Source organism: Giraffa tippelskirchi, chromosome 4, assembly GCF_054371585.1.
Source record: "Giraffa tippelskirchi isolate mGirTip1 chromosome 4, T2T-mGirTip1v1.2.pri, whole genome shotgun sequence".
NCBI classification, from domain to species: domain Eukaryota; kingdom Metazoa; phylum Chordata; class Mammalia; order Artiodactyla; family Giraffidae; genus Giraffa; species Giraffa tippelskirchi.
The window spans coordinates 43,666,312-43,688,190 of record NC_137278.1 but is presented as its reverse complement, the minus strand read 5'-3'; the positions used below and the strand labels follow the sequence as shown (position 1 = coordinate 43,688,190).

At 36.0% G+C, this 21,879-nt stretch overlaps 1 protein-coding gene across 50 annotated transcripts in view; it reads left to right on the top strand.

Moving 5' to 3' along the window:
* The window catches only part of EHBP1 (EH domain binding protein 1), a 392,290-nt gene that overhangs the window by 169,798 nt on the left and 200,613 nt on the right, over window positions 1-21,879 (top strand). For all 50 annotated transcript variants that reach the window (XR_014081759.1, XR_014081760.1, XR_014081758.1 and 47 more), the window contains 2 exons: window positions 1,182-1,363; window positions 3,873-4,012. Coding sequence is in view for 47 of the 50 variants with exons in the window: in XM_081588411.1 (XP_081444537.1) it covers window positions 1,182-1,363; window positions 3,873-4,012 (322 nt within the window). In the remaining 3 variants the exon portion in view is untranslated. The remainder of the gene's footprint in view (window positions 1-1,181; window positions 1,364-3,872; window positions 4,013-21,879) is intronic.

Here is a 21,879-nt window from a genome sequence, read left to right as displayed (position 1 = left end):
CTTTAGACTGGAGCGAGCAGAAAAGATCCTGGGAAAAATTAAGTCTCAAAGTGCAGGACAGATAAAGAATTCAGAGACTGTAGAAAAAAACGAGGTAGAAATGCCACTGAGGCTGAGATTCTTTAAGAAATTTGAAGGTTCAAAAAGAAGAAATAGCATTAAGAAAGAAAGAAAAGAAAGTGAAGTCACTCAGTCATGTCCGACTCTTTGTGACCCCATGGAGTGTAGCCTACCAGGCTACTCTGTCCATAGGATTTTCCGGGCAAGAGTACTGGAGTGGGTTGCCATTTCCTTCTCCAGGAGATCTTCCCGACCCAGGGATCGAACCCAGGTCTCCCGCATTGTAGGCAGATGTCATTAGGTTATATTAAATATAATCGAAGGAGGGAAAACAGTTGTTGAGTATTAATGCTTTTGATACCTAGCTTTGTGCTAGAACCTTTTTTTAAGGAAAACCTTGCGTGTGTGCTCAGTTGTTTAAGTCGCGTCTGACTCTGTGCAACCCTGTGGACTGTAGCCCGCCAGGTTCCTCTGTCCATGAGATTTTCCAGGCAAGAATACTGGAGTGGGTTGCCATGCCCTCCTCCAGGGGATCTTCCCAACCCAGGTATCAAACCCGCGGTGTCTCCTGTGTCTTCTGCATCATAAGCAGATTCTTTACCACAGAGCCCTGGGAAGCCTGGAAACCTTAGGTTACATTAAATATAATTAAAGGAAGGAAAACAATTGTTGAGTATTAATGCTTTGATACCTAGCTTTGGGCTAGATCCTCTTTTTACAGGAGACCTGGACACTTTCTGTCCTAGTTTGCATTCCTTGCTTTTTCTTTCTTGAGATATTTAAGGTTGTTCTAGTCTTCCCTTATTTCTCTGAGCCAGTTATCTCCAATTTTTCTCTGCCTTACACACACGTGTACACCCGTGGCTTATTCATGTTGATATATGGCAAACACCACCAAAATATTGTAAGTAATTAGCCTCCAATTAAAATAAATTAATTTTTAAAAAGATATGAAAGTTGTGATATAACCTTATTACAGTTTTATTTCAGTATTATGTTATAGGAATTCATTGGAGAAGGAAGTCTCAACAGCTGTTTAATCAAATTATTAAAATAACATTCAAAGATACTTGGCTATAAAGTAAATAACTCCAAATTACGTAATGAATTTTATCTTCCAGGAATCCCCTTCTGGTCGAAGAAAAGCTCTTGCCACCACCAGCATCAACATGAAACAGTATGCAAGCCCAATGCCAACTCAGACTGATGTCAAATTAAAATTCAAGCCATTGTCTAAGAAAGTTGTATCTGCCACTCTTCAGTTTTCATTATCTTGCATTTTCCTTCGGGAAGGAAAAGCCACGTAAGTTTCTTTTGTCAGATAAGCTGCTTCAAAGTATGTTTTGTTTTTTTTTAAAGAAAACATTGTAGGTAAATAGCTTTTGTCTCAGTAAACTGGCAACAGTTGAGAACATCATACCACATACCAATCATTCTTGCCATTCTTTGTTTCAGAAGCTGAATTAGATGTACTTCTTGTTATTTATAGTCTCTTTTGACGCTAGAGAATGAACAGTAATATAAAAATGACGTTAGCAATTTAAAAAAATTTAAAATGTGTATTACAGGTTATAGTAGGTTTTATATTTCAGTGTCTTCAGTGTAAGTAGTTGTACTCTGAAGTACACAATTCATTTTGTAGAGCTGTGTGATGTGGCTGAGACATGAGGGGAACCCAAAATGAAAAGTTTAGGATAAGAGGAATGAAAGAACTAAAGGAACTTTTGCCAATTCATGTTCTTTGGCTCAGCCTTTCAAAAATTGTACAGGAAATGTACAATACAGTTTAGATAACCAGTTTGTTATAACCATTATCTTTTGCAAATATCACTTCTTAAGCAGTGCATAGCATTGCACAAAGATAATTCCTATACCCAGTTGTAGTCTCCTGAAAGAATAAAATTCTAACTGGTTAGAATGAGGTGAACATACCTAGAGCAGGGAAAAAAAATAGTAACATTTCTCTTAGTTGTTCCATACAGTCAGATCAACAGTAAGTGTATGTTTTGGGTGTAGTGAAAGGGTTAGTACCTACTCGGAGTACTGAGAGGAAAACAGAAATTCTGTGCCTAAGACTTAAAGGGTGATAGGAAGAATGAGCATTTCATTCTAATCTGCATCACACTTCTGAATGTGTTTGACCTAGTGGAAAGTGGTTACTATAATTGGCCATGTCTATTTGACTGATTAGACTGGATTCTGTGCGTCAGTCAAAAAGAGATGTTTGGCACTCATCTACAAATGACTTGGTAGATAACAAGTCTCTTCTCTGCAAAGTTGGCTTCTATGGGAGTGAGGTAGAGGGACAGTGCAGGAAGCAATTAGTCTTTCATCTCAGGACTTTAAATTATAGATTTAAATATTGAAAAGTTAAAAATAAAGACCTTACCCTGAAGTTCAAGCCAAAATGAAAAGAAAGGAAGCGGAGAAAGAAGAGAGACATAATCAGAGAAGATTCTTTGAAGGTGGACTCCTTTCCACTAGGCAGAAGCAGTAAGTGATTTAGCACCATTCATGGGAATTTGGGTGAGAGGAAATTCAGTCAAACTAAATATCAATTTGAGTGAAGTATGTTCTCAGAACACCCTAAACCACCTCTCTATCTCCTCATTGGTTGCCTGCTCACCTTTCCCAAAGAAAATGTTTAGGACACAACTATAGGAGATAAAATTAAGCAAGTTAACATTTTAAGAACACTGTTATATATTGAAATTATATCCTAGTGATAGGAAAGCAGTTTGTAAGGCATTCACATAAAGTAATACAACTGTTGTTGCCCATACAGACTTTGTGTCACTAAATTTGTCTTGAAAAGGGGAAATTATTTTGTTAACTCTCAGCTTATATGAGATAAAGTGTGAAGAATTAAAAAAACCAGTTTAGTCTGCAAAATCATATCATATTTAGAAGATAAGTGAATGTTAACAAGCATACTTTACAAAAGAAAAGTGTCTTTTGTTTTTATTGTGGTAAAATGAGAAACAGTGTTTTAATGCCGCTTTTTGGATTTGGAGGAAGAATACCAGATTGAAATTTAGTTAGTACATATCATGTTAGAAATATGTTTCATTCACTGTAGTTTATTTGAAATTAAAGGTGAAAATAATCGAGAAAACTTATGTTAGTTAATATTGAGCAGTACACTATATAAGTTTGTATTTAAAATACTTTAAGATAAAAATCATTTTTACGTTTTATCAAATGTATGGTCTTTAATTAACCCAAGGTGGAAATTTAACCCATTTTCCATTATGTAATTCTTACAAAGCCTAGGCTTTCAAGTGCTTTTTCGATTACTGTAGTTTCTTAGCTTTTGGCAAGTTTCAACTCCTTTGAGAAAAATACACATTTAAACAAGATTTAAATATAATTTACAGGGTTTACCACTTCTTTTTACTCCTACCACAAAACCAAAAGGATTCTTGGACTTTATATTAAGAATTTCTATTCTAATTACTTCTGCATGTTTGGTTATTTTTAAAGTCTAGATTTCATCTGCTTTGCAAACTGTCCTGATATTTTATGAAACAAGCTTTTGTTTCCAAACTTCATGATCAGAAAACCATACTTTAACTCCATGAAGAAAATTTTAGATGCGTAGCACAGAATTTAACTAGTTAATCATTTGCTTTCTATTAATTAAATGTACAATTTAAAAATTAATGAATGTTTAGATTATTCAGTAGTTTTGTATAACTGTTTAAAAAGTCTTGTTAACATTTAGAGAGAAGGAATATATTAATATTATTTTCTTAAGAAACAATCTTTTTTTAGGCAATTTCATTTAATAAACTGTATTATCATTGATGTAGGGATGAAGACATGCAAAGTTTGGCTAGTTTGATGAGTATGAAGCAAGCTGACATTGGCAATCTAGATGACTTTGAAGAAGATAATGAAGATGATGATGAGAACCGAGTGAACCAAGAGGAAAAGGCAGCAAAAATTACTGGTTGGTTGGTTTTATTTGCTTTATACTAAAAATTTATCTTTTTTTGCAGAAAAACTCATTGTTGTATCCCAGGAAAAAATCAATTCCACTAACAAGGTATTTTTTCTTCCTTAATACTTCCTAATATAATACAGCATCTAGCTTGCTGGAAACTTTATATACTGATGGTAATAAAAGAGTTTAGCAAGTCCGAGGCTAGTCAAGAAAGCATTAAACTTTATTGAAATTACTGAATATAGTGTGAAGTAGCCTAAATATGTTCATAGTGATTTTGTCATTGTATTGAATGAATGCTCTCTAAGTAAAAATCTGTCTCAAGGATAAGGTTAGGAGATACATTGACTGCCTTCTCCTAGTTCATGTTCATTTATTCACATAAAGTGTATGGACTCGACATTCTTCGTTTCGAATTTGTATACATCTTATGTATCCTTATATCTAGAAGCTTCCATGCAAGTGTTTCTTACAGCTGGTTTGATCAAACTACTAAGATGGTAAGTAGTTCAAACCTCTTTGTATTAATTGGGCAATAAATGTTTATCAACAATCTGGCTATCACCCTTAAGGAACTGATGTTACACCTTTATTATTGGAATGAAATCAAGTGCTATATACATATTCCTTTCAGCTAGTAAATTGCTATCAATTTCTGGATTGATATCCCTTGACTTCTATCATCTATTCACCTCTTGGTGATTTTTCCAAATTAATTGGGCACTCTGGCACTTATCTCTTGGCTGTGCCTCAATTCTTGCTGTTTTATGGGGGATTTCCTTTGATCACATGGATGATCAATTTAATTTCTTAGTTAAAAACTTCTGTGACTTCTTCAACTCCAGTGACCTTCACTTTTACTTCTGTTAAAAGGAAGTGGTCAGACTTGTATGCAAAGATAGATGTTTTGTCCTGAGCAAATTTTATAAATTACAGTTGACCCTTAAACATACTAATTTGAACTGCATAGGTCCACTTGAATGTAGATATTTTTTAATAGTAAATACTGCAGTACTACATGATCTGTGGAGGTGAATATGTAGGAACTGAGGACTTGAAGGAGCCATGAATATAGATTAAGGCCAACTGTAAGTTATACATGGATTTTCCACTGTACAGAGGGTTGATGTTCCCTAAACTCTGTTTTATTCAAGGGTCAGCTACATTGTTTTCTAATTTATGTTTGCCATTTTGATTCCTTAGTTAACCCAAGAATGTTTAGAAGAATGTGCTTTGTCACATTCACAATGGGCTGTGTTTATTTCTAGTTTAACTGGAATAAGATTCAGAAGCCTATCATATCTCAATTTTTTAAAAAATATGATTGAGATCTTTTTCTTTGTAGTGTAGATAGATGATCTGTTTTTGTAAGTATTTTATTAATATCTTTTTATATATATATTCTCTTTGTTAGATTCAGCATGTAGCTTTTAGACCCAAGTTTACATTTATATTATTTACTTATTTATATTCTTGTGCTTTGTGTATAGTTCATCAATGAAAGAGAACTTCAATCCTAAATTATTTATTTCAATAAAAATTTATTCTTATAGCTTCATTGTGAATTATAATTTGATCAGTTTGTACCATTTAATGCCTGTTGTCTAAAGATTTTGCCTGATGTTGATATTTGTAATCCATACTTTCTTTGTATTTGGTGTATTTATAACTTTATTTTTATCCTATCTGTGTTAGATACTTCTCTTCAAAACAGTATTTTGTTATATTTCTTACTAACTGACCTACTTAATTTCATTTCTATTACTTTATACTTTTATTTGGGAATTTTCTTATTTTTTTTCTACCCATCCCTTATATTTTTACCATTCTTAAATGTTCTTTAATAGAGTAATTTGAAAGTTATACATCCTCTATTTTCATTTTGGAATAGTATCCTCTGAAATAAACAAACCAGAGGGATAACTGAACTTGTAGTTCTCTACTAACATTAAAAGTGAAGCAGAATATGTTGACTCACCTTGTGTAAGATGAGAAATTCAATATGATTTCCTCTTCTCTTTATTTCACTCTCTCCTTCCAACCCCTCCTGGCTATTATTTTTATTTCAATAACATTTTGGGATTTCTTTTTTCAATAATAAATGCTGACATTTGCTTGTTTATAATGTCAGCAGAATTATATAATACTTTAAAAAATGCCATGTCTTTTCTGTCTTTGAGTTCTTTGTTTGATTTGGCTAGTTGAAGTACTTCAGGAATGGAAGTCATGTCCTTCCCTTTCCAATTCCAACTACTTCTTACCTATTCTTCAAATTTTAGTTCTTTTGCCACATCCTCTGAGAAACCTCTTATGCCCTCTCCATTTAAAATTGTCACTCTGCCCTTTGTGCACTGTAACATTTACAAATGCATACATTTTCTTACAGCGTGAGTTTTTTATTTCAGTTGGGATGTAATTCAATCTTTTCATTAGAGAATATGGTTTATTCTTTGTATATGGCTTTTGGTTAAAACTAAGTCTCAGTTAGGCGTTTATACCATTAGTAGCAACTAGAATACCACACATTTTCATTGTTCTAACCATTTTGAGCAATGTTGTACTATTTTCATCACAGCAGGGGGGAAAATGGTGATAGCATGTCACAAGTTCTGCACTGCTACTGAAAATAAAAGAAAGGACAGTATTTTTGAGCAAAATACAGGTTTAGTGAAAGGATTCAGTAATAATTAGATTTTATAGCTGAACTCTTATCTGAGTCCATTTGAGCTGCTGTAACAAAATATAAAAGTTTGGGTAGTTTATAAAACAACAGAAATTTGTTTCTCACAGTTTTGGAGACTGGAAGTCTGAGATCAATGTGTCGACATGGTTGGGTAAGACCATCTTCTGGGTCACAGACTTTTCATTGTATTCTTTACATGGTGGATGGGGGCAAGGGAGCTCTTTTGGGCCTCTTTTATAAGAGTATTAATCTTATCTAGCCTCATAACCTAGTCACCTCCCAAATGCCCCACCTCCTAATACTATCACATTGTAAATTAGGATTTCATTATATGAATTTTGAGAGACACAAACATTCATACCATAACAACCTTTATTGCTTAAACAAACATATATAATTTCTAAGATCTCTACTACAGAAGTAACTTCTGGGGATAGCCTAAAATTCTCTGACTCTAATAGAAGTTATTTGTGATGATCCAGAATTTGGAATGCTATTGGTTTGTGTTATTATTTATTTACATATTTATTTTCCATATTTTGTGCAGTTCCTTCAAGATAGAGACTATATTCTGATCATTTTTTCATCTTTAGCTTCTAGCACATTGTCTGGAACACACTGAGAGTTTAAAATATTTTAACTGAAAGGTCATAAATGAATGAGTGGGCTTCTCCTATTGTAGCCACATTGGTCACTCTGACCTATTGTCTTGTTCCATTCATTTTGACCTTTATACTATCTTATATTAATATAAGATTCGATGGTCCCATTTGATGGAAGAAATGCGATCTGGAGGAAACACATAATTCAGACCTTAAATAATTTAAGAGAAAATAATTCATAACACAAAAGTAATGAATATAAACTGTGTGTTGAGGTAAGTACTGACAGTGGGTGATTACATTTATGTTTTAGGTCAATAATGCCACAATCATTGTAACATACTTACACTTTGACATTACATTTTTTTCCTCAGTATTTTTTTTTTTTTACTGTCATTAGAGCATTTAATGTATTTCCTTGCCTATTTAACTCAATATTTTCTATTATATTTGCAGAGGACAATTACTTAAATTAATAGCACAGCATGTTATGGCAGTTAAATTAAAAACACAGCATGTTTTGACTTCCTTAGTTACATTTTTTTAGCACATGTAAATTTCATTCCAAAGTTAACTCTCGGGAGCTTTTTTTTTTTTTTTTTTTAAGCACCAGCACTGCCATTCTAAAAATGTTTGAGTAAAATATTTTTAAGATAATAAAAAAATTACAATTTAACAATAGTAATGTGTGAATAATAACTTGAGTAACCAAAGTGAATGTGTTATGTAAATATGGTACAAATAAAGGATGGTGGGTATTTTTATTTACCAGATAAAGTAGCAATAACAGAGCTTACATTCACTCTTCCTTGTAGCTTTAAAAATTGTTGATGCAATTTTTATAGAGGAAGGAATTATTATTTTACAATTTCCCTATATTAAATATATCTTTATGTTATAATGTGAATGCATAAAATACAATCACATTATACTAATAAAATTATATGAGTGTATTATTTCCAGTAAAATATATGGGCATATTATTTCTTCATATTTATATGAATATATATAAAAGCTGCAAACTTCTTAAACAGACTGTTAGAATTATTTTGGGTATATCTTAGATTGATACCTAGGGGCTCTTCATTTAGCCTGTGCTCTTATGGAGTATAGCTGTAAATCATTAGTAATTGATAAAGTATATCTTCTGAAATTACAGACTTTGCTTGAATAAAATTAAATTCATGGTATATATTTAGTTTAGACTGATGAAGGGCTTCCCTAGTGGCTCAGTGGTAAAGAATCTGCCTGCAATGCAGGAGATGCAGTTTCAATCCTTGAGTCAAGAAGATCCCCTGGAGGAGGAAATGGCAACCCACTCCAGTATTCTTGCCTGGGAAATCCCTTGGACAGAGGAGCCTGGCGGGCTACAGTCCATGAGGTTGCAAAAGAGTTGGACATGACTTAGCGACTAAATGACACCAACTGATCAAAAGCCTCTTCTCTTTTTGAGATAAAATTCACTGCTAACTGAATACAGGAACTGGCTGTTAGGTAGGAACCTTTTATTGAAGTTACCCATATAGATGTTTTCTGCAGAGGGACAGTACGCATGAATGGGCAGTTGGAAAAATCACTGAAATGTAGTGGGAATGATAGACATTGGAACTGAAAAAACAAAGCCTTTTAATGTGAAGTTTACTGTAGCAGGTACTCAAAATTATATATGGTTTCAAAACAATTAGTGCCTCTGTCTATGTGGCAACCTCACAGTACATGAATGAGGATTTGTTCATTTGATCATCTTTGGGATTCATGTTGAATTTCTAAATATACACCAACAGAAATGGGAGAAAAAAGACATTAAGTGACAAAATCTTACTGAATGTAGCTCAGAAGATTTGGTTTAAATGAAGCAGTGTACAAAAGAGCATTATTGGGGAAACCAGACATCATGGGACACCTGAAAGTTCTCTGGTATACTTATAATTGTTGCAGAGATTGGCAACGGTTCTAGTTAGGTTTAACCAGACATTCAGACTCACAGGACCCAAATAGCACAAGCTTATTTAGAAGGATATTGGACAAGAAACAGCATTCAGCAGAGCATTCCTCTTTCAGTGGAGTTTTCAATGGTAGCCCAGTTGCTATTCTTTGATCTCTACCCCCAAATGACACCTTGGGTACAAGAAGATAAGACCCATATAGTTAGAAACAGGGATTACTTTGGCTTATAATATTTATGATGCCCAAGAACTGGTAGCTTTTGTTAACAGTTTGATAAGTATAGTTTTCAGGGTCCCTGTGAAGGACATGCTCAATTACATGCATATCCACAATCAGAGAAGGTCAAACTATGGCCTTCCATTAGGTATGTATGTAGTTCATTTAGAGTCCTCCCATCCAGATGCAGGGTGAATCAAAGGCTTCTCTGGTGACTCAGCTGGTAAAGAATCTGCCTACAATGCAGGAGACTTGGATTTGATTCCTGGGTGGGGAAAATCCCCTGGAGAAGGGAATGGCAAGCCATTCCATAATTCTTGCCTGAGAAATCCCAGGGACAGAGGAGCCTGGTGGGTTACAGTACATGGGGTTGCAAAGAGTCTGGCACGACTGAGTGAGTAACACACACACACACACACACATATGTATCCAGATGCAGTTTATATATCAGGATTTATTTTTACCATGAGCAATATTGCCTGGTGTTTGTTAATCCTTTTTCTATAGTTGGTAAAGTTAATTCAGGAGGAGGAAGAGAGAGTGACATATTGGCTACCTTCAGGGAACATAATCTTACAGCACAGATGGTAGTAGAGAAGATAGCAGTTCATATTTGAGGATCTAGAGTTGATTATGGTATGACTCAGCCCTCTGAGATTAAATGTCCTATGTGCTAGGGTTATCGATAGGGATAAATAGGTCTCTTTTCTTAGATTAAAAGTTTCTCAGAATTAACTTGGGGCTCTGGTCAGAAAATACATCTGTTAATTTGTCTGGTTTTTTTACTTCTGGTTTTTTGCTTCTGGGTGTTTACCCTCTGGTACCTAGGAGACAAATTAACAAAATCATAGAATTGCTGTGGACTCTATAAAGTAACAATAAATTAAAATGACCACCTATTTTGGAGATCTGTGGGAAGGATGAGAATTTCTGGAATATTGCATCTGTTATTTAAGTTGTAAGGTTGGAAAATAGAGTAGAAGCAGAGAGGTGGGGCATTTCTAGTCTCTTGAGCTAAAAAGTTTGCAAGGTATCAAGCTAACTCTTTCTTAAAGGAGTTTGAGACTCTAGGATGAGAGACTGAAGATAGCAAGAGCATTTCTTCTCAGTGTTGAGAACTCAAATGTGAATAGTAGAAGTGGCAAAAGATAGAAATTACAAATTCAGCCTACTTTCTATGTTACTGTTAAACCATAATGCTGCTTGGCTTGTACTAAAGACAAGTGAACATTATCTAGCACCCCATGCAGGACTCTGGGAGAATTCTGTGGATACTGTGAGTCCATCTGACAGAACCACGAGGGAAGTAAGAACTCTGAAGGAGAAGTTGGACGATCTCCAGTATTTATTTAGGAAAGAGACAAGAGACAATTAATATTCTAAGTACCAATATGCATTCTTTAAGGATTTATCCTAGGAATGCAAGGTTGCTTTAACCATAGTAACAGAATAAAGGAGAAAAATCATATAATTACCTCAATAGATGCAGAAAGGAGCATTTGAAAAAATTCAATACCAATTTCTCAGCAGTTTTAATATAAAGGAATTTCTTCATTTTGATAAATGGCATCTGTGGTGAGCTAACATCATATTTAATGATGAAACCCTGAACACTTTTCCTCCAAAGATTGGGATCAAGGCCAGGATGTTTGCTGTCACCACTTTTATTCAATATTGTACTGAAGACCTTAGCAAGGGCACATGATACAAAATCAATATAGAAAATTTATATTTTTGTATATGAACAATAAACATTTGGAAGATGAGGTTAACAAAACAGTTTCATTTACAATGGAGGCTGAAAACATAGACTTCTTCGAAATGAATTTAGCAAAAGATGTAGAAAAACCTCTACCCTGAAAGCGATAATACGTTATTGAAGGTAATTAAAGAAGATCTTATTAAATAGAGATTCTTTGTTCATAGATTAGAGAACTCAATATTGTAAAGATGTTATCTTCTCCCCAAATAAATCTATATTCAACTCAATGCCATTCATAATCCTGGCAGGCTTTTTTTCTGACTGTGCTCGGTTCTTCATTGTGGTGCATGGGCTTCTCTTGTTGCAGAGCACAGGCTCTAGAGCATGGGCTTTAGTAGTTCTGGAGTGTGGACTCTAGTTCTGGCACACAAGCTCTCAAGCATGCAGGTTCAGTAATTGCGGCATGCTGGCATAGTTGTGGTGTGCTGGCTTAGTTGCCCTGCCGCATGTGGGATCCTAGTTCCCTAATCAGAGATTGAACCCAGGTTCCCTGCATTGGAAGGCGGATTTTTAACCACTAGAGCATCAGGAAGTCCCCTAGCAAGCTTTTTAAAAAGTAGGCATCGATAGCTGATTCTGAAATACAATTGAATTTATAAAGGAATTGAATAGCCCAAACAATACTGAAAAGGAACAGAATTATTAATACTGTCTGACCTCAAGATTTACTGTAAAGCTGTAATAATTAAGATAGTATGGTATTGGCATAGGAAAGACAGATGAGTGGAACCAAACATGACATCCTGAAGTAGACACAAACGTCTTTGGTGAATTAATTTTTAGCAAAGCTGCAGGACGGTTCAGTAGAGAAAGGAAAAGATTTTCAACTAATTATGCTGAAACACCTAGATATCTGTATGGAAATAATGAGTCTCAATTCCCACATATACACAAACATTAATTCAAGATAGATCATGGACCTAAATGTAAAAGCTACAACTATAAAGCCTCTGAAAAAAAAAAAAGACTATATTTGTGGCCTGAGAGTGGACAGAAGGTTCTTACATTATACAAGACACAGAAAGTAACAACCATGAAAGAAAAATTTGATGAATTAACTTTGTCAAAATTTAAGATGCATGCTATTGAGATAGGCCAATAAGAAAATGTATGGGCAAGTTACAGACTAGAGGAAAATACTCAAAATGCATATATCTGACTTGTATCTAGAATAGGTTATTTTAATGTCCTCTAATTCAATAATAAAAAGACAACCCTTTTGTGTGTGTGTGTGTGGTAATGGGCAAGGATTTGAACCTGTGGTTCACAAAGAAAGATACATCATTGGCCAGTAAGCATAAGAAAATCTTGTTAATGTCACTTGTCATCAGGGAAAAGCAAATTAAAATCATCATGAAATACAGCTCCACATCCCCCGAGTGGTAAAATTTAAAAGACTGGCAATAAATTCTCAGTGTTGGTAAGAATGTGGACCTACTGGAACTCTCATCCATTGTTCATGAAGAATATAATGGTAAGGTCACTTACAAAGTTTCTTATAACACTACAGATATACCTAGAGCATATGTTTATAATAATAAACATTAACAACATGAATAAATATTATAAAAATGTCCCTCTGACCAAGCATTCCGCTCCTTGTGGAGTGGAATTTTTATCCAAAAGAAATGAAAGCATGTATCCAAAAAAGACTAGCACAAAAATGTTCATAATATTTTATTCATAAGAGCCCCAAACTGGAAACAGCTCAGGTGTATGTACATCAACAACAATATGGCTGAACCATATTATATTTGTGAATGGAATACTATTCAGCAATCAAAATGAACTATTGATGTGTAAAGCAACATGGATATATCTCAAAATGATCATGCTGAGTGAAAAAGGATTTACATAAGAGTATGTACTGTATTCTGTACTCCAAGGTCAAATTTGCCTGTTAATCTAGGTGTCTCTTGACTTCCTACTTTTGTGTTCCATTCACCTATAATAGAAAGGACATCTTTTTTGGGTGTTAGTTCTAGAAAGTCTTGTAGGTCTTCATAGAACTGTTCAGTTTCTTTAGCATTACTGCTTGGGGAATAGACTTGGATTACCATGATATTGAATGGTTTGCCTTGGAAACTAACAGAGATCATTCTTTTGTTTTTGACATTGCATCCAAGTGCTGCATTTTGGACTCTTTTGTTGACTATGATGGCTACTCCATTTCTTCTAAGAGATTCTTGCCCACAGTAGTAGATATAATGGTCATCTGAGTCAATTTCACCCGTTCCAGTCCATTTTAGTTTGCTGATTCCTAAATGTCAACATTCACTCTGCCATCTCCTGTTTGACCACTTCCAATTTGCCTTGATTCATGGATCTAACATTCCAGGTTCCTTTGCAATATTGCTCTTTACAGCTTCGGACTTTGCTTCTATCACCAATAACATCCACAACTGGATATTGTTTTTGCTTTGGCTCCATCTGTTCATTCTTTCTGGAGTTATTTCTCCACTGATCTCCAGTAACATATTGGGCACCTGCTGACCTGAGGAGTTCATCTTTCAGTGTCCTATCTTTTTGCCTTTTCATACCGTTCATGGGATACTCAAGGCAAGAATACTGAAGTGGTTTGCCATTCCCTTCTCCAGTGGACCACATTTTGTCAGAACTCTGCACCATGACCCGTCCGTCTTGGGTGGCACTACACAGCATGGCTTATAGTTTCATTGAGTTAGACAAGGCTGTGGTCCATGTGATCAGATTGGTTAGTTTTCTGTGATTGTTGTTTTCACTCTCCCTGCCCTGTGATGGAGAAGGATAAGAGGCTTATGGATGCTTCCTGATGGGAGAGACTGAGGGGGAACCTGGGTCTTGTTCTGATGGGCGGGGCCATGCTCAGTACATCTTTAGTCCAATTTACTGTTGATGGGTGGAGCAGTGTTTCCTCCCTGCTATTTACCTGGGGCCAAACTATGTTGGAGGTAATGAAGATAATGACAACCTCCTTCAAAAGGTCCCATGCATGCACTGCTACACTCAGTGCTTCCAGCCCTACAGCAGGCCACCATTGACCCACACCTCCACTGGAGACTTCTGGACACTCCTGAGCAAGTCTGGGTCAGTCTTTTGTGGGGTCACTGCTCCTTTCTCCTGGGTCCTGGTGCACACAAGGTTCTGTTTGTGCCCACCAAGAGTCTGTTTCCCAGTCCTGTGTAGGTTCTGGCTGCTCTATGGTGGGGTTAATGGTGACCTGGTCATAGCAAACACCCTCTTCCAACAACACAAGAGAAAACTCTACATGTGGACATCACCAGATGGTCAATACCAAAATCAGATTGATTGTATTCTTTGCAACCAAAGATGGAGAAGCTCTATACAGTCAGCAAAAACAAGACTGGGAACTGACTGTAGCTCAGATCATGAACTCATTATTGCCAAATTCAGACTTAAATTGAAGAAAGTAGGGAAAACCAACTGGACCATTCAGGTGTGACCTAAATCAAATCCCTTATGATTATACAGTGGAAGTGAGAAATAGATTCAAGGGATTAGATCTGATAGACAGCCTGATGAAGTATGGATGGAGGTTTGTTACATCATACAGGAGGCAGGGATCAAGACCATGCCCAAGAAGAACAAATGCAAAAAAGCAAAATGGCTGTCTGAGAAGGGCTTACAAATAGCGGTGAATAGAAGCGAAAAGCAAAGGAGAAAAGGAAAGATATACCCATTTGAATGCAGAGTTCCAAAGAATAGCAAGGAGATAAGAAAGCCTTTCCTCAGTGATCAGTGCGAAGAAATAGAGGAAAACAATAAAATAGGAAAGACTAGAGATCTCTTCAAGAAAATTAGAGATACCAAGGGAACATTTCATGCAAAGATGGGCTCAATAAAGGAGAGAAATGGTAGGGACCTAACAGAAGCAGAAGATATTAAGAAGAAGTGGCAAGAATACACAGAAGAACTATACAAAAAAGTTCTTCACGACCCAGATAATCATGATGGTGTGATCACTCACCTAGAGCCAGACATCCTGGGATGTGAAGTCAAGTGGGCCTTAGGAAGCATCACTATGAACAAAGCTAGTGGAGGGGATGGAATTCCTGTTGAGGTATTTTAAATCCTAAAAGATGATGCTGTGAAAGTGATGCACTCAATATGCCAGCAAGTTTGGCAAACTCAGCAGTGGCCACAGGACTGGAAAAGGTCAGTTTTCATTTCAATCCCAAAGAAAGGCAATGCCAAAGAATGCTCAAACTACTGCACAATTGCAGTCAACTCATACATTAGTGAAGTAATGCTCAGAATTCTCCAACCCAGGCTTCAATAGTATGTGAACCGTGAACTTCCAGATGTTCAAGCTGGATTTAGAAAAGGCAGAGGAACCAGAGATCAAATTGCCAACATCCGCTGGATTATTGAAAAAGCAAGAGAGTTCCAGAAAAACATCTATTTCTGCTTTATTGACTATGTCAAAGCCTTTTTCTGTGTGGATCACCACAAATTGTGAAAAATTCTGAAATAGATGGAAATACCAGACCACCTGATCTGCCTCTTGAGAAATCTGCATGCAGGTCAGGAAGCAACAGTTAGAACTGGACATGGAACAACAGACTGGTTCCAAATAGGAAAAGAAGTACGTCAAGGCTATATATCATTGCCTTGCTTATTTAACTTATATGCAGAGTACATCATGAGAAACACTGTGCTGGATGAAGCACAAGCTGGAATCAAGATTGCCGGGAGAAATATCAATAACCTCAGATATGCAGATGACACCACCCTTATGGCAGAAAGCGAAGAAGAATTAAAGATCCTCTTGATGAAAAAAATAAAATACTCTGCTGCTTTACTATTGCAAAAAAAAAAAAAAAAGATCCTCTTGATGAAAGTAAAAGAAGAGAGTGAAAAAGTTGGCTTAAAGCTCAGCATTCAGAAAATTAAGATCATGGCATCTAGTCCCATCACTTCATGGGAAATAGATGGGGAAACAGTGGAAACGGTGACAGACATTATTTTTTTGGACTTCAAAATCATTGCAGATGGTGACTGCAGCCATGAAATTAAAAGACACTTACTCCTTGAAAGAAAGTTATGACCAACCTCGACAGCATATTAAAAAGCAGAAACATTACTTTGCCAACAACTGTCTGTCTAGTCAAAGCTATGGTTTTCTCAGTAGTCATGTATCGATGTGAGAGTGGGACTATAAAGAAAGCTGAGCAACGAAGAATTGATACTTTTGAACTGTGGTGTTGGAAAACACTCTTGAGAGTTCCTTGGACTGCAAGGAGACCCAACCAGTCCATTCTAAAGGAAATCAGTCCTGAATATTCATTGGATGTTGAAACTGTAACTCCAATACTTTGGCCACGTGTTGCGAAGAACTGACTGATTTGGAAAGACCCTGATGCTGGGAAAGATTGAAGTCAGGACAGGATGACAGAGGATGAGATGGTTGGATGGCATCACCGACTCAATGGACATGAGTTTGAGTAAACTCCAGGAGTTGGTGATGGACAGGGAGGCTTGGCATGCTGCAGTCTATGTGGTGGCAAAGAGTCGGACACGACTAAGCGACTGAACTGAACTTATGTACTGTATGATTCCATTTACATGATGCTCTGGAAGAGGCAAAACTAATCTTACATTAAAAACATTAGAATAGTTTCAGCTAGTGGTTTTGAAGATTGTGTGAAAAGTTGTATGAGAGAATTTGTAGGAGGTTGGTGGTGATGCAGTACTCTGCCTTTTGTGTCACATGGATGTATATACATTTGTCAAAATTCATTGAATTGTACAGTTTAAGATTTGTACATTTCATATATGTGAATGAGTAAAATGCTGGCAAGTAATGTAAGAATTATAATAAATACGTTAGATGAGTAAGAAAATGAATGATTTCAACTTTCTAATTCATTGATCTACTGTGTGGTAGCTAGTCTTCAAAGATTGTCCTCCAGTGAGTGAAACAGGCGTCCCAATATTCATGCCCTTTTGTAGTCCCCTCCCTGTCTTCTGGGCTGGTTTCATAAATCACTTTTAATTAATAGAATGCAGTGAGGAAGTGACATTCTGTAACTTCCAAAGCTAAGTTGTAGCTTCTACCTGGGCCCCTTGTAGTGCATTCTGTGGGAGATACCAGTTGCAATGTAAAATGTCCAGCTACCCGGTATTGCTGTGTTGAAAGGAAACCCCAAAATACCCCTATTAACAGCTATTTACCATGAGGGGCGGGGAGAGAGAGATGCCTGAACAATCCCCATTTGTTTCAGCCTCTCAGCTGAAACACCAAACGTGTGTGTGAAGAAATAGCTTTAGACATCCAACCCAGTTCAAGGTTTGGGTGATTTTATCCCAAGCCACTCTCTAACTTCAGTGAACCACTTGGCTGAGTCCAGTCAATCCACAGAACTGTGAGAGATGATAATTTGTTTTAAGCCACCAAATTTTAGGTTGGTAGCTAAAACTAACATTTCTAGAGATAAATGTGTTATACATAGATACATAATACATGCACACGTACGTGTATAGACAGATGTAAGATAAACACTAGATTAAAAACACAGTTGATAAAATTTAAAAATAAGGTATATGTTTTTCTGCCTTTATAAAAATTATGGCTAGTGTTAGGACTTTCATTCAGTTCATTCATTCATTTGCAATATGATCTGCTAGTGGGATTGAAAATCACATTATTAAACATATTAGTTATATCCATAAATCAAATATTTATGGGCTCAAAGCCTATGAGAAAAGTGATGTCCTTGGAAACTTGATCTCTGTCAAAAGGTTGCAATGTTACTATCTTAGACCATCTTAAAATGAGATATGCCTGTACTGAATCCTATACTCTGGAGGGAAGAATGTGGATGCTACAAGATTTGCAGGTATGTTGTAGCTCTAGGTAGCCCCTACTCCACCCCAACCCTGGCCCTTTTAACTCCATTACAGACTTTCTTAAAAAGAAAAACCCACCTACTCTTTGTGACACCACTTCCATCCCCCTGTTTTGGTCCAGTGTGATAATCTCCGATGGTCAATTTCTATCTTCTTTTGCCTTCCTAACAATAAAGAGGAGTCTCAAATTACTTGACCTTGTGCTTCGATTGCTTGCCCCTAATTTAGTTTGCCTTCTTATTCTCACTAATATGAAACAAGTCCAGATTGACACACTGTTACCGATGACTTAATACTGCACTACAGGTTTATTGCTCAATTTCAGTAGTGCTAGGGTAGATAGAAATTATATTTTGTGGTATTACATATCATTATTAAATAACATTTTCCAAAGTATAGATTTTTGGTGAAATAAGACTTTAATAAATAATAAAATATATAAATATATTGGGCTAGGGAATTTTTTTAATCAGGGTGGTATATTACTAGGAAAGTGTCCCACATGAGAAAATTCTGGGAATTTGTGTTGTGAACCTTCTTTTAAACTTTTAACTTCTGTTTTTCTGATTATACATGTAAAACATATTGACTGCAAGAAATTTGGAAGTAACAGAAAAGTACTTTTTTAAAAGGAGAGATATATAACAAAATTTGTATTTTAGGCTCTGCATCGGCATATGCAAATATCAATTGACTTATTTTCATAAGCTTCACAGGCAACTGTAGCTTGGTATGGCTAAACTGAATAGCCCCCACTATAGTTCTAGAACTAAATGTCCACACAGTCACCCAAGACCGAAACTTGGCAGGTATCCTAGATTCCTTTCCCCACTCCCCATGTCAAATTAAAACCATCAAAACTTTCTTCTTAATTTATTCTTTAATTAGCAAATATTTACTAAGTCCCTCCCTTCATGAAGTGGTGATGCTGAACTGCTCCTCTTTTATCTTCCTATCCTGTTTTTTTCAATTGCTGCTACCATGTTGCTCCTGGAATGATGTTTCTAAAATATGCATTTGATCTTACAATGGTTTCTCAGAGTTTTCAGAGTAAACTTCACATTCTTCAGTTTGGTCACTGTAACCTTCATGACACCACATTGGCCAACCTTATCTCATTCCATTCCCCATCCCTGGCATCTTAACCCCCAAGCAACTTGCTGTTCCTCAGATATATCATATTCTCATTTGCCTCCCTTGCATCATTGTGGAAGGCCCTCCCCTTTCTTTTTTAATAATAACAATGTTATCTATTTGTTTTATTTTCACTCAATAGCTCCAGGAAGCCTTCCTGACCTCAGCCTGAGTTATATGCCTCTCTTCCAGTTTCACGTAGCCTACGATGCATGTTTCAATTATAACATATATTATATTTATCATATGTTGCATATTGCCTTACTTATCTATCTGCCTCTCCAAAGTATAATAGGTATTTGAGAAATGTTTATTATGTAGATAAATGGTATTTCTTTGGATATTGCTTCTTTTTATGATCTGGATCACTTTGTGAATATGAATGAAAGTTCTAGAAGCAGATGATCTAGGTGTTAAGTAAGGATTTATTTAAGATATGGATAAATAAGGAAAGCTAGGATAGGAAGGACAATTTATCATCAGAGACAAGGATGGAAATAAGAAGTTACTTTGGATTAGTTAATGAGAGAGTAGTCCTTAGTGGTTTTACTTTGTTTATTTTTTATCAGTGGTTTTAGATTTTTTTATCAGTGGTTTTAGATATCACCAAAAGCATGATGAAGGGAAGGAAATATTCTGAACATTCAGAAAAATTACAATGTAAATAATTTAGTCATGTGATAGAGTCACTTTGATAGTATTTAAGTGAATGTCCATATTGTGCATAAAAGTGTATAATGGAACAATAATAATGTTTTGAAGGTAAGGACCAAATTTAATGTTTCTTTAGTATTCCATATATTGCTCCTTATATGCTGCTGCTGCTGCTGCTGCGTCACTTCAGTCGTGTCCGACTCTGTGCGACCCCATAGACGGCAGCCCACCAGGCTCCACCGTCCCTGGGATTCTCCAGGCAAGAATACTGGAGTGGGTTGCCATTTCCTTCTCCAGTGCATGAAAGGGAAAAGTGAAAGTGAAGTCGCTCAGTTGTATCCGACTCTTAGCGACCCCATGAACTGTAGCCTACCAGGCTCCTCCATCCATGGGATTATATAAGGTGTTTGAATAAATTATTTCTGCTAAGTTGCTTCAGTCGTGTCCGACTCTGTGCGACCCCATAGACGGCAGCCCACCAGGCTCCGCCATCCCTGGGATTCTCCAGGCAAGAATACTGGAGTGGGTTGCCATTTCCTTCTCCAGTGCATGAAAGGGAAAAGTGAAAGTGAAGTCGCTCAGTCGTGTCCGACTCTTAGCGACCCCATGGACTGCAGCCTACCAGGCTTCTCCGTCTATGGGATTTTCCAGGCAAGAGTACTGGAGTGGGGTGCCATTGCCTTCTCCGAAATTATTTCTACTGTCATTGAAAATATATCTAAGAATATTAAATAAAATATGTAAAGAAAGTACAAAGCTTTGAGCATTATTTTAAAATATTTTAACCAGTAATTGCACATCTGGGAATACAGTGCAAATAAATGATACTAATATACATGATAAAATGTGAATATTAATAATACCTCAGGATATTTTTGAGAATCAACTAATAACATATGCAGAGCCCTTTCTACTTCTTCAGTTCAGTTCAGTCGCTCAGTCATGTCCAACTCTTTGTGACCCCATGAATCGCAGCACGCCAGGCCTCCCTGTCCATCACCAACTCCTGGAGTTTACCCAAACTCATGTCCATCGAGTCGGTGATGCCATCCAGCCATCTCATCCTCTGTCGTCCCCTTCTCCTCCTGCCTCCAGTCCTTCCCAGCATCAGGGTCTTTTCCAATGAGTCAACTCTTCGCATGAGGTGGCCAAAGTATTGGAGTTTCGGCTTCAACATCAGTCCTTCCAATGAACACCCGGGAGTGATCTCTTTTAGGATGGACTGGTTGAATCTCTTAATAGAGGTTAACTGCTATTAACTAATGTTATTAATATTTGTTTTTGTCATAGTTTTTAAGTTAAAAATAAATATCTGCAAACTTTTAAAAATACAAAACTAGTAGTGAATGAAAAAAAAGTCAGTCATGCACTGGTGGTCACATAGCATAGATTCTCCTCTCTATTACACTTCCGTGAAAATTAAAAAGTTACAGTAACTAGTAGTTTGGGGTAAAAAATCTAATTTAAGAATGAATTCTTCCTATTGAGGAATTTGCTAGGTTTGAGTCAGAATGAGATTTAAACTATTGGAAGGAAAAAATGGAAGAAGATACTTTATAAAAACTATTTAGCTCATATTATTCACAGACTGAGAGTCCAGTTGGTATTAATTCTGTTTACTCTTTTTTATTTTCTATGATTGACTATCTCAAGCAATTTTTTGCATACAAAATACATTTCTCATTCAGACAAGGGAAATGAGTAAGTTTGTCAATTTTTCTAGTAGTAGTTTATGGTCTTTTTCAGTGTTAATTTCTTTCTTTATTGATGGTAAATTCCATGAGGGCAAAACTATGCTTGATTTTTTTTCATTCTTATGTTCCAAGCATGGTACTTGGCACAGAGTGTGATAAATAAGTATTTATTTGTTCAACAAGAAATGACTGGATGAAGACAACCTTATTACAACCATGTATTTATATTATTTGGTTCAAATAAAATTTAGACTTTATTTAGATTTGCATGTTAAAGAACAGCATTTTAATGCTGAATTTGCAACTGTTTTCTATTTCTAACCATTTTATTT